General features: G+C 29.8%; 1 protein-coding gene across 1 annotated transcript; it reads left to right on the plus strand.

Annotated features, from left to right (window-relative positions):
* Positions 1–10,265: 10,265 nt before the first annotated feature.
* On the plus strand, positions 10,266–12,871 carry LOC108482131 (E3 ubiquitin-protein ligase AIRP2-like). The gene is made up of 5 exons (XM_017785238.2): positions 10,266–10,793; positions 11,286–11,448; positions 11,582–11,648; positions 12,056–12,290; positions 12,398–12,871. The coding sequence occupies exons 1-5, from the start codon at positions 10,708–10,710 to the stop codon at positions 12,606–12,608; spliced, it is 762 nt and encodes a 253-aa protein (XP_017640727.1). The 5' UTR covers positions 10,266–10,707; the 3' UTR covers positions 12,609–12,871.
* The last annotated feature ends 2,648 nt before the right edge of the window (positions 12,872–15,519 follow it).

Consider the following 15,519-nt stretch of genomic DNA (forward strand, 5'->3'; position numbering starts at 1 on the left):
ATATTTAGTTTAAACTATCCATTTTAAAAGCTTTCCCAACGTGTAGAATTATGTTGTTGCGCATCAGTGACCAAATTCATTATCACCTGAGCTCAATACCAACTAGTCATAACTACATCATCCATACTTAGATATTGATTAGTAAAAATAGTTAAATTTCTGCCTTTCCACAATCTCCGTACAACATTCACAAACACAATTTCCCATCTAAGCTTTGATATTACTTTGATATCTAAGCTTGGTAATCATTACATTAGTTATATTTATGTTAATCCCATTTATCTTTTTGAAAATGCTTAATTTTTCATTTTAAAAAATAGTACTTAAATATTTTTGGATATAAGTGGTATTAAATTTTTTTCTAAGTTGGTACTTCTAATAGTTAAATTGTTAAGTTTGTTTAAAAAAAACTTCATCCACAAATTGGTACTTAAACTATGTATTTTTCCCCATTTTGGTATCTAAGCATTTTTTGGTCACAAGTGGTACCTAAACTATGTTTTTCCCAAGTTAGTACCTCTCTTAGTTCAATTATTAATTAAATCGCTATGTCTATTTTAAAAAATAACCAATTAAAAATTGACACGTGACAAAAAAGGGAAATTAGTATTTTTACTTATATATATATTTTTTCTTTTTCTTTCTTTGAAACCATGCTTATGGTCAAACTAGTTAGACCACCAATTTGTCCGATTTGATCAAAATTATAAATTAAAAATTTCACAACAATAAAAAATTTATTTTAAAAAATAGAGAAAATCAATTCAACTTTTTTAGTTTCGTTCAATCGATTTGTATATTTCTAGACCAATACCTCAATCGATTTTCAATTCAACCGATTCGACTGGTTGATCCTGAAAACACTAATTTGATCGATGAAATAACTTTTTCGATCCCATCATGTCGAGAGAGTAGGCGGTGAAGCTCGAAAACAAAATTAATCAACATGTCTCAACCTCAGGAGGGAAAATTTCAAGCATTGCTAGTATTGTCATATATTATAAAAGGAAAAGAAGAACAAAACAAAAAGAGAAAAATAATGTAAATGAAAAAAGAATATAAAATAAGTAAAAAATAACTTTTAAGTTAACATGACGTGACGATTTATTATTCGTTGAATTTTTTTAACGCATATAACATTTGTAAAATGGGTAATAAAAAAAATATATAACGTACCGCTTGTAATAAAAAAAAGTTTAGGCACCAACTTGAGAAAAATGATATAGTTTAAGTACTAATTTGTGAACTAAGCCCTTTCAAAATAGATTTAAGGGTAAACTACATTATAGGTCATCTTAAAATAGCGTTGTTCCTATTTTGGTCACTCAATTTTTTTTGTCAATTTAGTCACTCTAATTAAGATAATTATTCAAATTGGTCACTGCCATTAAAAACTTTGTTAAACCACTAACGAGTTGCTCACATGATATTTTTTTTAACTTTTGACTAAAGTTAGGGACCTCTATATAATTAGTCCAATTTTTTTTTTTAATTTGCAATGTGGAGATTTGGGTTTCTTTTTTCATATATATCAAATACCACAAAAGATATTTAATGAATTAGATTAAAGTTAATATTATTTAGAAAAAGTAAAAGATTACAGGCTGAGGGATGTTTTATGTAAAAGGCATTATCGAAATGATATTTTGGCATAAATTTGATTCATACGGTGTTTTTGGCACAATTTTGATGCATTGAACTTTATCAAATTATAAATGAGATAATACGATAATGGCCCTTAAAGGTTTATCAAATGTAAATGTAATCTTTTCACTTTACATTTTATTTAAAAACAAATTATTTTAAAATATTAAATTAGTTACCTTAAAATGAAAAATACTATAAAAATGTCAACTTAACGTCAACCCAGACTTATGTCGAAACAATTTTCTCTCTTGTTAGTTGATTCTTTTTATCTATTTTAATTGTTAAATCTAATTCATTAAATACTTCATCTAAAGTATAAATAGATAAAAAAACACGAATTTAAATGTTAAATAAATTAATTAAATAATCAAATTCATTATGTTCAATATTTAGAGTGCCATCACTAATTCCATTCCAATCCAAACTCAACAGAATTTAGCCTCATGTTGCAAATAAACCAAAAAAATATTTTGGTCACCAAAAAATAAATAATTAGGTGACAAAAGGAATATCCTATTATAGTAACACACATGTGACAAGGTCATTGAACTAAAACTTCTAATAAGTAGCTTTTGTAATTGAATATCATAAGAAGTTCAATCATGGTACTTTTAGTAGATTCACCCTATGAATAAATAACTTTATAGTTAATAGACGAAAAATCAAAACTTAATTATAAATTATTTTAGTCCTAATTGTATATGTAACACCCCTAACCCGTCTTCGTCGCCAGATAAGGGTTACGGAGCATTACAGTGCAAAACAGAACCTTAATCAATGAAACATGGATCAACATGCAATTCACATATTTATCTTCAATAACGTAATTTAAATATGATCAAAATACTTTTACGAGCCTTAAATCAAGCTTGATTGGTCCTTAAAAAATTTGGAAACAATCAGGGACTTATTCGAAGCAAATTAAAAATACCAGGCAAAATATGAAAATTTTGTAAAACAAGGGTCACACAGTCATGTGTAATAGCCCAGACCGTGTGGACATCTGAAAAGGGCTACACGGCCGTGTCATGGGCCGTATGCCAAACCGTGTAATTAACTATTTTGGGAGACACAGCCGTGTCGCAGACCGTGTGAAACCTGCATCTAAAAATAATAAGGACACACGACCATGCCCACAGCCCGTGTGTGACACACGACCATGCGTACCAAAATGTGCCTTGAAAAACAAGCTTGCCAAAAATGCTTTCTTATGCCACAAGTATACCATTTGCTAACATTTTAAACCTAATTAAAGCACATTTAAACGAGACCAAATCATGCTAAAATCATCATATATGCAACATCTTTCCATCATTCAACCAATGTACCTTAATTGGTAACACAAAATATACATCCAAGTAAATTCATCTAATTGACATGGACTAAGCTTAAAATCTACACCATATACCTATCATTCATCCACTTCAACTTCAAATAAACACAAATCAAGTTAATAATCATTCAACATATAGCTACCAATATGCCAATCAAAGGCAACACATTTCACACGCCAAATTTAGACCCATTCCACACCTCAAAGTTCTAGTTTGAACCTATGTCAACCATGCCAAATAGCCATTCCAAGACATGCCATTAAACCTTATAATACCTAATATCTATAGAGCATGCATAAAGTTCATCCACACGTACTTGTACCTATTATTCACCTACCATCATTTAATATCATTAACCGTAACAAACTTAGCACAACCCAAACAAGCCAAATCAATGGAATAACCTTTTTAACCCTATTACATGCCATTTATAACCATTAATCAAGACAACCATAACTACCAATATGAAGAATGGATAGTGTGACGATGCTCCGACAAGGTTCGAATGGATCAATCCTTCCGATGATCTACAAAACAAGGAGAACAACTAAATAAGTAACTAGTGCTTAGTAAGCTCGTATATAGGAAACTTAAACTTACCGAACATTTTAAATTAAACAACCAAACCTACTTTCATCATGCCATATGCCAAACTTCCTTTCCTATATACACCACCTTATAAGGTTAGTAAGTATAACATTACATGTAAGTTCCAAGTAAATCATGGCATATACATAATAAGCATTTAGACTTTCTATGTCATCCATTACATGTATATATATCCAATACACATTCTTCTCATTTGAATCCATATAGTTAGTAGATGGTAAATAAACATAACATATATGGAACATATCATATATTAAGAAATAATTTCCATGCATATTTCATCTATCACATGATAAATTCTCATTATTTTTATTTCATATATGTATATTCATCTTTCCATTTCATATGAATATTAGTAACATTAAGTTTTTATACATGCCTTTCCAATAACCTTTACTTACCTGTTGAACCATCTAGAATATCATCGGATACTCAGGAATGCTTACACATAATGTGCATTTTCATGTAATCATAACCTTTCATTTTCAATAGTGCTCACACATGCTGTGAAACGGGTCTACTCACATGAGCTAAGGGTCAAAATGTTAGCTACACGATGCTGCTCACAGAAGCTATGGAGAATTCGCAACAAATGCAGGACCTAAGCCATCTGTTGGACATTCAAGACCAGCACCTGAAACCGTATAAGCCCTAATGACATGTCATTTGTATCCTAAGAATTTACATGGTTCAAACGGGACCGTTTTACATATCCAAGTCGTAATTGGCATTCAATATATCTTTTTTCACATATACATTTACTTTATCATATTAACATTTGAGTACCTCATCCAAACCAAAACATTATATCATTCAAATTAATTCACATCCCATTTTGTTTCATTTATCAAAATATTATACAACTACCAATCTAATCTAATTATAACATAAATATTTATTAACATTACATTCAAAACATTACATGATAATTGAGTCCTTAAACGAACTTACCTCGACAAGTACAGTTGTAAAACAATGCCGACGACTAATTTGACATATTAGCTTTTCCTCGGTTTAGATCCGTTTGATTCATTTCTTGATCTAAATAATAATTTTAAATTCAATTAATACAATTCTAGCACTTAAATAATATGTTTAATATAATTAAGTCCTTCCATAATAATTTTACAAATTTATCCTAATATTTTATCTTTTATGCAATTTAGTCCCTAAACACAAAACTTGCAAATTTACCATTTTTAGTTAAAATTCATGCTAGCCAATTTTCATAGGGTTCATAATTAGCTCATTTTTATCATCTTTTCAAAATAATTACCTTGAATTTTACTATTTCTACAATTTAATCCTTAAACATTAAAATTATCAAAAATCACTTAACAAAACTTGTTTATTTAGCAACCAAATTTAATAATCCATTATCTAAATTCAAAACATATGCTAAATCTATATAGTAAGTCCCTAAACTTTTAAGAACTTTATATATTGGCCTCATAACTAGCTAGATTAAACTAATATGATAACAAAAACATAAAAATCATTAAAAATGGAATGAAAACCACTTACATGCAATGAAACTATGCTTGACCAAATACTCCCTATCCTTCTATGGAGGTTTCGGTTATGGGGAAGAAGAAGAATATAAAAGAAATTAAAATGTACCATTAAGTATCAAATTTCATGCCCAAACTCAAAACATTCTCAAATGGTGACCTTAGACACCTCAAACATGCTATTCAAACCTCAATTTCAATCACAAAACATATCAATTCACATTAAAGAACATTAGCATACCATATGAATCACCTATTCATCATAACCCACATTACATTCATTATAACATTATTACTTAATTAAAATTATACATTTATTTACAAGCATCAATTACTTATCTTATATCCTACTTAATTATCAATGTATACACCATATCATGCTATACTTTATGTTCACTTCTAGACTTCTAGCATATCTTTCATACATCAACACCTTACTAACCTATTTGATCATGCCAAGTCTATTATAATCCTATTTTAATACATTACTCAACCAATTTACTATCAACATCATGTAAGGTACTTATCTACTTACTATATTATTTCACTCTTATTTCACATACCAAGCATAACACAATACATTTATATACATATGAATCATACCATTTTCAAGTAACTTTAACATATACACATATACCATACCAAAATACCAATCCATCCATCAACTTAACATTATACAACATAAGACTCCCTTAGGTACATCCCATTAAGTTTACAAAAACTTCACCAATACACTGAGTCTGGAATTACAGCTAGATGTTGATATCTACAGATTATCACAATAAAAACCTATCCTTGCATAGAAAATAAAACCATACGCTGAGTATAACTCAGTGGTATTTCTATATTCAAACATTAGAACATAATATAAATCATATAATGCATTTTAAGATGTCAATCTACAAGTCCTAATAAATCACTTAATTATTCAATCTATTTTGCATATATATTAAACCAAGCTATCATAGTTGAAGCATATACTCAATCGAATTGATTAAATCATATAATGTCAAATTCACAAATCCGAGCTTATAGTCTTATATCCACTATCTACCATTAGTTCAATTTCATTTATACTGAATTTCTCAATTCCACACATATGTGAGCTTACTTCATCATGGAACTGATTCAATGGCACATGAATGGCACATTTCCAAATATATACAATATTTTCAAAAGTATTTGATTTAGTCCTTATCACTAACAATCAATTCAATTCAGTTCATTTTATCATTTCTAACTTACCTTATGATCTTACCATGCAACACAGTTCATAAACACAACAATTGAAAAAGTTTGAATTATAGAAATACAAACCGTAAACTTTGAGCTATTCGCCTACGACTTTATCCTTTCTCTTCCTTTTTGAGGAATTCAGGTTGTTAGCTATGGACTAACATAAACACATAACACTATTAAAATGTAACCAATTTCAAAATCAATCATCAATTTATGAAAAATTTTCATTTTATTCAATTTAGTCCCTAAAATCGGCACTAATATAACTTCCAATTTAGAACTCAAATTTTCAATCTGATTTCACTATAGTCCATTTAGGACCTCTTATTACTCATTTCCACCATAATTTTTTCAATTCATGCATTTTAATCCCTATTGAACAAAACTATAAATTAACTTCACAATTTAGTCATTTTTCTCTCCTAAGCTTAAAATATATCAATTTAACACCTAAAACTTCAATAATTCATCAATTACAACTTTCTAAAACTTTAAAAATTTTGAAAAATAACACATGGGTCAGTTAGATTAAGCTCTTAGGATTTCAAAAACATAAAACTTACAAAAGAAAACTAAATTGCACAACCTAATTTGTTACCAAAACTTCAAACCCTAAAGGTTGCTCTCCCTTCTTTTAAACTATGGAGTTTTGGCTCCTTGATGAAGATGGAGAGAAAAATGTTTCTCTTTCTCTTCACTTACACTATTTTAATTTGTTATATTTATTTATTTGTCATTATATAACATATACATACATATATATTATGGTTATTGACCATCCACCAACAATCCAATGTGGTATAATTACCACATTAGTCCTTAATCTAAGCTTCCAATAAAAAATCTATAGTAATTTAACTTTTATAACTTTTATGATTTAGTCCTTGTACCTTAATTAACCACCAAAATGACAAAATTACTGGACCAAATTTTAATCAACCTATACACTTGTCTTGTAAATATTTAATAATATTTAGAGGCTTGATTTATGGAAACAGGGTCCCGAAACTACATTTTTCAATAGCACTGACTTTAGAATCATTACATTTGTACCCTAATTAATTATCAATTAAATAAAATTACTAAACCAAATTTTAACATATTTCTACACTGGCCCTATAAATATTAAATATTACTATTTAAGAACATGGTTTACGAAAAACACATTTTGGAACCATAATTTTCGACACTACTGACTTTCGGGTCATTACAATAAGGTCCCTAATAAAAATTCATGAAATTAGGTTTTAACCCAAAGCTAGGAATCACAAGTTATACTTATTCCGGGTTTAGGGACTAAATTGAATAAAATGTAAAATTTGGGGAATTGAGAAGCAAATTTATATAGGATAATTCATATCATAGCTTATTTGTATAAATCAAGAATTGGATCGAATTGAAGTTAATTAGGAAAAAGCTAAAATTGCAGATTTGATTATAAAGTATCATCTCTTTTCATATTTTGAATAGGTAAGTTCATATGGAACTTACTAGTTTATTTAATGTTGTGTTTTGATTCATATATATATATATATATATATATATATATAAATGTTTAGATAGAATTAGAATTCTAGTAAATTTGGCATGTTTGGCTAATTGTGGACTAAATTAAAATTTCATCTGTTCATTGGTTATTATGTAATAGTACAGGGTACAAATATGAAAATTTAATGATTACAGGACATGTAAATGAATCCCATGATCAAATATAAGGATTTTTAATGATGTGTATATAGAAATAATGCCCGTGTGAACTTAGTAAAAAGTTATGTAACGCCGTATACCCGACCTTTTTGCTAGGTTCAGGTACCAAATGTCGCAATCAGTCCTAATATCTTAACAAACTTCTAACTGAATTTACTACGTACTTGGACCACCTAACCTTGCAACCATTAGCTACTGCTAAGACTCATTTCATACTAAAAATAAATTCTTACAACTTTGGTTCATTGAATAACCATGATAGTTATTTACAAGTTTTAATTTGATGAGCGAATTACAGATGAAATTATTCAAGACCCTGAGGTGTGACCTCTAAGGGTGCCCCACTATATACATGCAATAGCTACCGTGCCCACCTCTAACTCTGGTGAGGTCTGGCTTGGTCTTTCCTTATGACATCGCCGCCTTATCCAATAGTGAGTGGCATCACAACATAACTCACTGAGTTAACAACATCGCGATGAGGAAAATAAGAAGCCGTGATGTCAGTCTGAGATTTTTAAAACTTTACATTTTGGTCATAATTCATATTCTTAGCAAAAGAACTTTCGTAAGCTTGTATAAGACTTGGAAATGATTGTATAACATATTATAAGTGTGATTAATGTTGATTTACATGTTTGAATAATTGAATGATGTATAATTGTTTGTAGTTACTCCGAAAACGAATGTAGCATCTTGTAGCTAAGATCCGAAAATTGGGTCGGGTAAGGGGTGTTACAAGAGATGACTTAGGAATAATTTATTTTAGGGTAAACTACAAAAAATGGTCACTTTTGTTTGCCTTAAATTACATATTAGTCACTTATGTTTGAAATGTTATGTTTTAGTCACTTATGTTATTGTTTTGTTACGAAGTGGTCACTCTACTGTTAAACTTCGTTACCTCCCTAATAGCAGTCCTACATGGCAGTCTAAATGGGTTTTAAATGCCAATTTGGATGTCTTGTTGCTAGGATGAAAATAAGTTTTTAATTAAATAAATTTAATTTAGACTACCACGTAGGACATCCAAGTTGGCATTAAAACCCATTTGAACTGTCACGTAGGATCACTGTTAGGGAGGTAACAGAGCTTAACGATAGAGTGACCACTTCGTAACAAAACAATAACGTAAGTGACTAAAACGTAATATTTCAAACATAAGTGACTAATATGTAAACTAAGACAAACAAAAATGACTGTTTTTATAGTTTACTCTTTAATTTATTTAGATTATTACTTAATTGGGTAAAAAATTAAATAACTGGGTCCAAAGTGAAAATTAAATAATGCAGTCACTGTAATGTAATCTTATTCAATAATTAAATGAGTTTTTACATAAATTGAATACGATAAAGTTATCGTGATTTTAGTAGAATTAGAATTGATTGTATAAATTATTTAATTAGAATTATTTAATTATTTTAATTAATAATTAATTTAAAGAAACATTTAAGTATTTGTTTAATTAATTTTTCAGACTTGATTTTTTATTTAAATCAAGAGAGGTAAACTCATAAAATTGAACAGGATGAGGTATTTATTGAGTAAAAGTCAATTGCTATAGTTGTTGACTTCTACTATATTTAATAAGTTTGTTGAGCTAGCTGTTAAAATTAATTCCCAAATCAAACTACTAAACCTTGAACTTAACTCTCATAAGTGTCCAGTTATTGTTGACTCTACTTTTACAGTATTTTTCTCCTACATGCATGGCACAAACAAAATTAATAAAACTAAACTTACTATTTTGATCATGTAACTAATCCCTAAACTTGATACTCAAAACTACCCTTAAAAACATATTCTAACAAGTAATTTTTCGACATACATATTAATAAATGTGACTTTAATTTAAACAAATTTATAAGAAATTGATATGAAAACTAAACCTCACTTTAGTTTAAATGATAAAATCTATATGGTGATGGGTTCAAATTTTATTTATTAAAATATAAAATAAATATTTTTAAAATAATATTTGTTTGTTTGTAAAAGAATAACTTTTTAGTAATTTTACATTGCTCAAAGTTTTAATATATAATATAGATAAATAATAAAAATATAATAAAAGATTGTTTTGAAAACAACAATTATGATCTATTTTATTTAGAGAAAAAGAAGAAATTGATTATCTAGTTTACAATATAGTAAACAGCAACCCAATTGGCCCAAACAGTCTAAAACGCAATTATAATCAGTTTGACCTGAAAACCGGTCAAGAAAGCACCTAACCCCACCACCATCCCCATTTTATCCACTTCCTTAACTGCTCCATTCTACAGTCAACGGCCAAACCCCAAGCGTTTTTTATTTTCAAAAAACAAAAATTATTATAATTTTGGTTTTTGTTTGAATTCAAAACTATTCAGAAAATCCACTGACCAATTCTTATTTTTCTTTTTTTTTTCCCTAAAAAAATGCGTTTGACGGATATTAGGTTTCCAGAAGACCTTGTTATCTTTCCTACCAGCGTCTTCTTCACTCCATAGGCCTGCCTTTCTCTTGTTCAACAAACTTTTTCAACTTCATATACTTCATTTTTGGGGGAAAAAAAAAAACAACCCAGACTTTTAAATACTGTTTTTTCTCCCCCCCCCACCTCTTTTTTTTTTGCGAGTGTTTTGAATTTGGTTTAAGCTTTGAAGTGAAGGGAAATAATGGACTATTTTGAGCTTTCTGCAAGTTCTTCTCGCCAAGATTACCTTAAAGTTCTTGAAACTGACATTCAACATGCCAATATTCTGTGAGTTCACTCCCCTTTTCTTTTCTTTTTTCTTTTAATTTGGACTTGCTTGAACTTCAATTGTACTTGGAATTTGATGGGATTCTTTGAAATTTTTAGTTTTCATCATGTTTAATGGTTTTTTTTCTATCTGTTACCATTGAACAATTTGGACAAGATAAAAGTTTTATTTCAATCAAGTGGTGAAAAAGGCTTCCTTTTGTGTTTCATTTTAAGGGTTTGCTATTTTCAATCATCAGAAAAGATTAACAGTGTTTGAGATATTTAAGCAAAATATTTCATTAGGGGTTAAAGTGTTGGCAGAGTTTCAGGCATCAAGCAGTCATCTTTAGAAAATCAGTACCTTTTGTAATTTTTTTTTTAAAATTTCTCCTTAGCATTTGTGTAGTAATACTTTATAATGTTTGTCGCATATACTTTCTGAATTTGCACAATAAAATTTCAATGGAAATGTTTAATTTATGATTATATTCTTTCTTACATTGTTGTTAGAGCTGCCTCTATGTCAAGAGCTAAGGGAGCTGGATGTCTTCAAATGAAACTGGTTTACAATCATTTGGCACCCATTTTATTGTTTTTTCTTCAATGGCTGGATTGCTCGTGTTCATGTCTATTTTCAAGTTACCTAAACCTATTTCACATTGTTGTATATCAGGTCAGTTAACTTATCCATGTTGTTTCCTTGTGTGAATTTAATGAATTATTGTTTCTCAGTTTTGCCTTGTCGTCATCGTTTAAGTTTCAGTTAAATGAATCATCTTGTTTGCTTTGTTGATTTATGTTTTTAGGTACGCTCAGATGGCAGGCCAAGTATCTCTTCATGTAGAAGGAAGGCCACCATAAGAGAATTCTACTGTATGTGAAGTGAAAAGTCATCTCTCTCATGTTGTTTTGTTCTTAATTTACTATGTATGGTTATTTCAGTGTAGAAAATAAGTGATACTCGTTGCAAAAGTATGAAAAACCAAAGAATCTAAGTAATATCCGAACAAGGATAATTCATTGTATTTGCCACTTCTCTCAGTCCAAATAAACTGGAAAATCTAATTGTCTGCCTCTAACGTGTTACATTCATCATGCACGATATCGTAGCAAGTCTCTTTGGTCTATATGCATTAATCTAATATGGATCACAGTTGAACGTCTTGGAAGCCTAAACTGAATAAAAGATTGAATTGTCATCCTTGTGGTTTCAATCTGGAATAGCATGGGAATGCATTCATGTTATCTGAATTCATAGACTTACTGATGTAAAATTGCAGCTGTTATATTACCATCTCTTCAACGTCTTCATGGTGATCTCTCAGAGCTTGATGCGACTGGAGAGGAAGATCACTGCTTTGAAATGGTTGTCAAGAAGAAATTAGACGATAAAAGGAAAGTATCAGATATGGAGTTGGAGAGGGAAGATGAATGTGGAATCTGTCTAGAGCCATGCAACAAAGTTGTTTTGCCAAATTGCTGCCATGCAATGTGTATCAATTGCTACCGTGACTGGTATGTCGTGCATTATTGTTTTTCCCTGCTTTTGGACTTGGTCCTTGGTTAACATACAATAACCAAGTAATCCCGTATTTGTGTCTTCATTTTTCATTACCTTCCAGGAGCTTAAGATCTGAATCTTGCCCATTTTGTCGTGGAAGTCTGAAACGAGTAACTTCTGGGGACTTGTGGGTTCTTACACGAAGTACTGATGTGGTTGAAACCAAGACTGTGTTAAAGGAGGATATTCTGCGCTTCCATTTGTATATAAACAAGCTGCCTAAGGATCTGCCAGATGCGTTGTTCGTAATGTATTATGAGTATTTGATCTAATCTGCTAGGAGAGAATTCTCATGTACAGAGAGATAATTGCCAACTGCTGGATGTGCATATATTCTGGTTAGATATTCACATTGAGAATTTCGGTTCCACAATACATTTTTTTTGGCAAAATAATGTATCTAATCATGTAAGATCCCCAATTATTAATATTTATATTAGTTGACTTGAGATTGCCTCCCAGGCTTAATGTTATCTTTTGTTCTTTCTTTCTTTCTTTCTTTCACTTCACTATAAAATTGTCGTTGACTATGTTATTCAGACTCTTCATTTTTCTTACAGTATTCATGTTTGACACTCGTATCTGACACCGTTGTCTAAATGTGTGGAGAATCCTACTTTCATATTTTGTTAAGCAAAGCCGAGCACATTAATTTTGGGATGTTATTACTTTTTGAAGCTTCCACATGCTTATTAGAACTAGCAAAGTTTCCAAATGTTGCAGTCCAATTCCCTGTTTGTTCTTCATTCAGGCAAAACATACATATCACTCTTATTGCCTATAAATTCTTTTTACTTATTTGAAGATTTCGGATTTAATCATATTAGGATTTTGTATTTGTCTTATTGATTAAGCTATTTCTAGGCTTTCAACACTGAGGTTTAAGAATGCCAAATGAATTAGGCTTTAAGCATTTTCAGATCGAATCATATTGCATCATACTATCCCAAATTAATGTGGCATGTATTCCTAGATTCAACAAACATTATGTTCATTCTTAAAATCGACTAAATCGTAATTTTGATACCACTAAATGTAACACCTCTCATCCATTTTCGTAGTCGAATTAGGGTTATGAGATGCTACCTGTAACAGCCTAATTTTCAGTGGTATCGGGAATAGAGACTTGAGATCACTAAATTCGACGGGTGAGTTGAAAATTTAATAAATTAATACCTATGAGTCAAATGTGAATATAAAAGCATTTTTGAATTAGTGAATTTGGTGATTTAAAAGAATTAATTAGGTAAATTGAGTCGAGAATGAGGTATCGAGACCTCAACTTCATTAATCGAGCCATAAATATTTTTAGAAATATTTATGGAGTGTTGGTGAGGTAGTAATAAAATTTAGTCAGAAAATTTTGACGTTTGGGTGGTTAATTAAATAAAAAGGACTAAATTGAAAAGGGTGTAAAAATTACTAAAAGGATTAAATAGCTTAATTGTCAAATGAGGAAGGACCTAAAGTGAAAATAAGCCCAAAGGAGATATTTTGGGCGGCAATAGCTCAGAAAAATGAGGAAATGGGTGAAATAAGGGCAAAATTGGAAAATTGACAAAATTGGCTAAATAAAAATGGGACTAAATTGGATTATCTAGAGTTCTCTTCATTTCTCTTCATATTCATCAGCTGAAAAACAGCCATGGAGGAGGGTTCAAGCTGGTTTTCATACTCTAGCTTCATGTAAGTTTAATTCTTGCTTTCTCCTTGACATTTTTATGTTTTTGGACTTTTACAATTGGGTCCAACTTACTATTTCATTAGTTTTTGATTCCATGTCTAATTTTTGAAGTTGTTATGGATGAGTGCTGGAAGTATATGATGATTTGGCATGGAATTAGAGCTTTAAATTGTTCATATTCTGATTTTATTGAAAGAATTGAATAGAAAGTGAATGTTTGGGACCTAATTGTAAAAGATTTGAAGTTAGAGTTTTATGTGGAAATTCTGAATTTCAATAGTTATGAAATAACTTATAATGTCTAGAAAAAGTATTGATTGAGAAAATTATCTTAATTGAGGGGTTAATTGAGCAAGTTAATTGAGAAAATTATCTTAATTGAGGGGTTAATTGAGCAAGGACTGAATTGTATGAATTGTGAAATTTGGGGTAAAATGGAAATCAACATTTTGCACTAAAACTGTTTTGGGCAGCAGCAGTAGTTTAATTTTGAAAAATCACCAAAAATTGTAGAAATCGAATTAGAGGATGAATAAAATATGAAATTAAAGCTTATTGAGTCTAGTTTCTTATAAAAGAAATTATGTAAGCAATGGAATTGTAAATCATGAGATACAATAACTTTTGTAAGACAAGGTGAGAATGATTTCGGGTTCCCCTGTTTTGAATTTGGAAAATCATAAAAAATTGGATAAAAATAATTAGAGGCTTAAATTTATATTTTTAGAATTTTTAATGAGTCTATTTTCAAGAAAAACAAACGAGGACATCATTCGAATCTTGTACGAGAAGATAATTAATTTTAGTGAAGAAGGGTCAGAACTATCAGACAGCAGAACAGGGGAGACTTCAATGAATAAACTGTATTAATTGGCCCAACCAAAAATTGTGAAATTTTTATGGTTAGAAGACATATGGGTCTAGTTTCTGGGAAAATTTATGGATCTTAATTTGGAGTTCTGTAGCTCAAGATAAAAATAATTTAGTGACTGTGGCACAGATGGACAGCTTGAATATTCACATAAGTAGATAGTGAAAATTATGGATAATGTTACCTACAAGTGTGTTGTTTATACTAAGGATGTGGATAGAGAGGAGGAGGAGGAAAATATACAAAAATATATGAATGACTCGTGTATAAATTGATCACATGCCCGATTATAATCGATAAGTGTTGGATTAGAAATGATATAATGTTTTATTTGGTATATTTATTATGAAATTATGATTATAGTTATAATACAAAAATTGAACTTGTGAGTTTATATGGCTAAATTTTAGTAATTATTTGTTAATTTTATGAATTTCATGATGTGTTATTTCATATGTATTGATGATAAAATCGTGAATAATGTAAAAGCATGAAAATTGAATAAATGATCAAATTGAGCGTTTCAGTTTAGTGACAAGATAAATTGAAGGAAAAGACCATGGTTGGACCATGGTAACAAGTGATAAGTGATAGCTTCGGCTACACTTATCTGATCAAAGAAAAGTGA

The sequence above is a fragment of the Gossypium arboreum genome, chromosome 1, assembly GCF_025698485.1.
Source record: "Gossypium arboreum isolate Shixiya-1 chromosome 1, ASM2569848v2, whole genome shotgun sequence".
Taxonomy (NCBI): domain Eukaryota; kingdom Viridiplantae; phylum Streptophyta; class Magnoliopsida; order Malvales; family Malvaceae; genus Gossypium; species Gossypium arboreum.

Excerpts from the sequence above, each read along its gene's own strand:
- LOC108482131 (XM_017785238.2), top strand. The coding sequence starts at position 10,708 with ATGGACTATTTTGAGCTTTCTGCAAGTTCTTCTCGCCAAGATTACCTT. Across the intron at positions 10,794-11,285 it reads ATTCAACATGCCAATATTCT|AGCTGCCTCTATGTCAAGAG; the intron begins GTGAGTTCACTC and ends CATTGTTGTTAG. Across the intron at positions 11,649-12,055 it reads CACCATAAGAGAATTCTACT|CTGTTATATTACCATCTCTT; the intron begins GTATGTGAAGTG and ends GTAAAATTGCAG.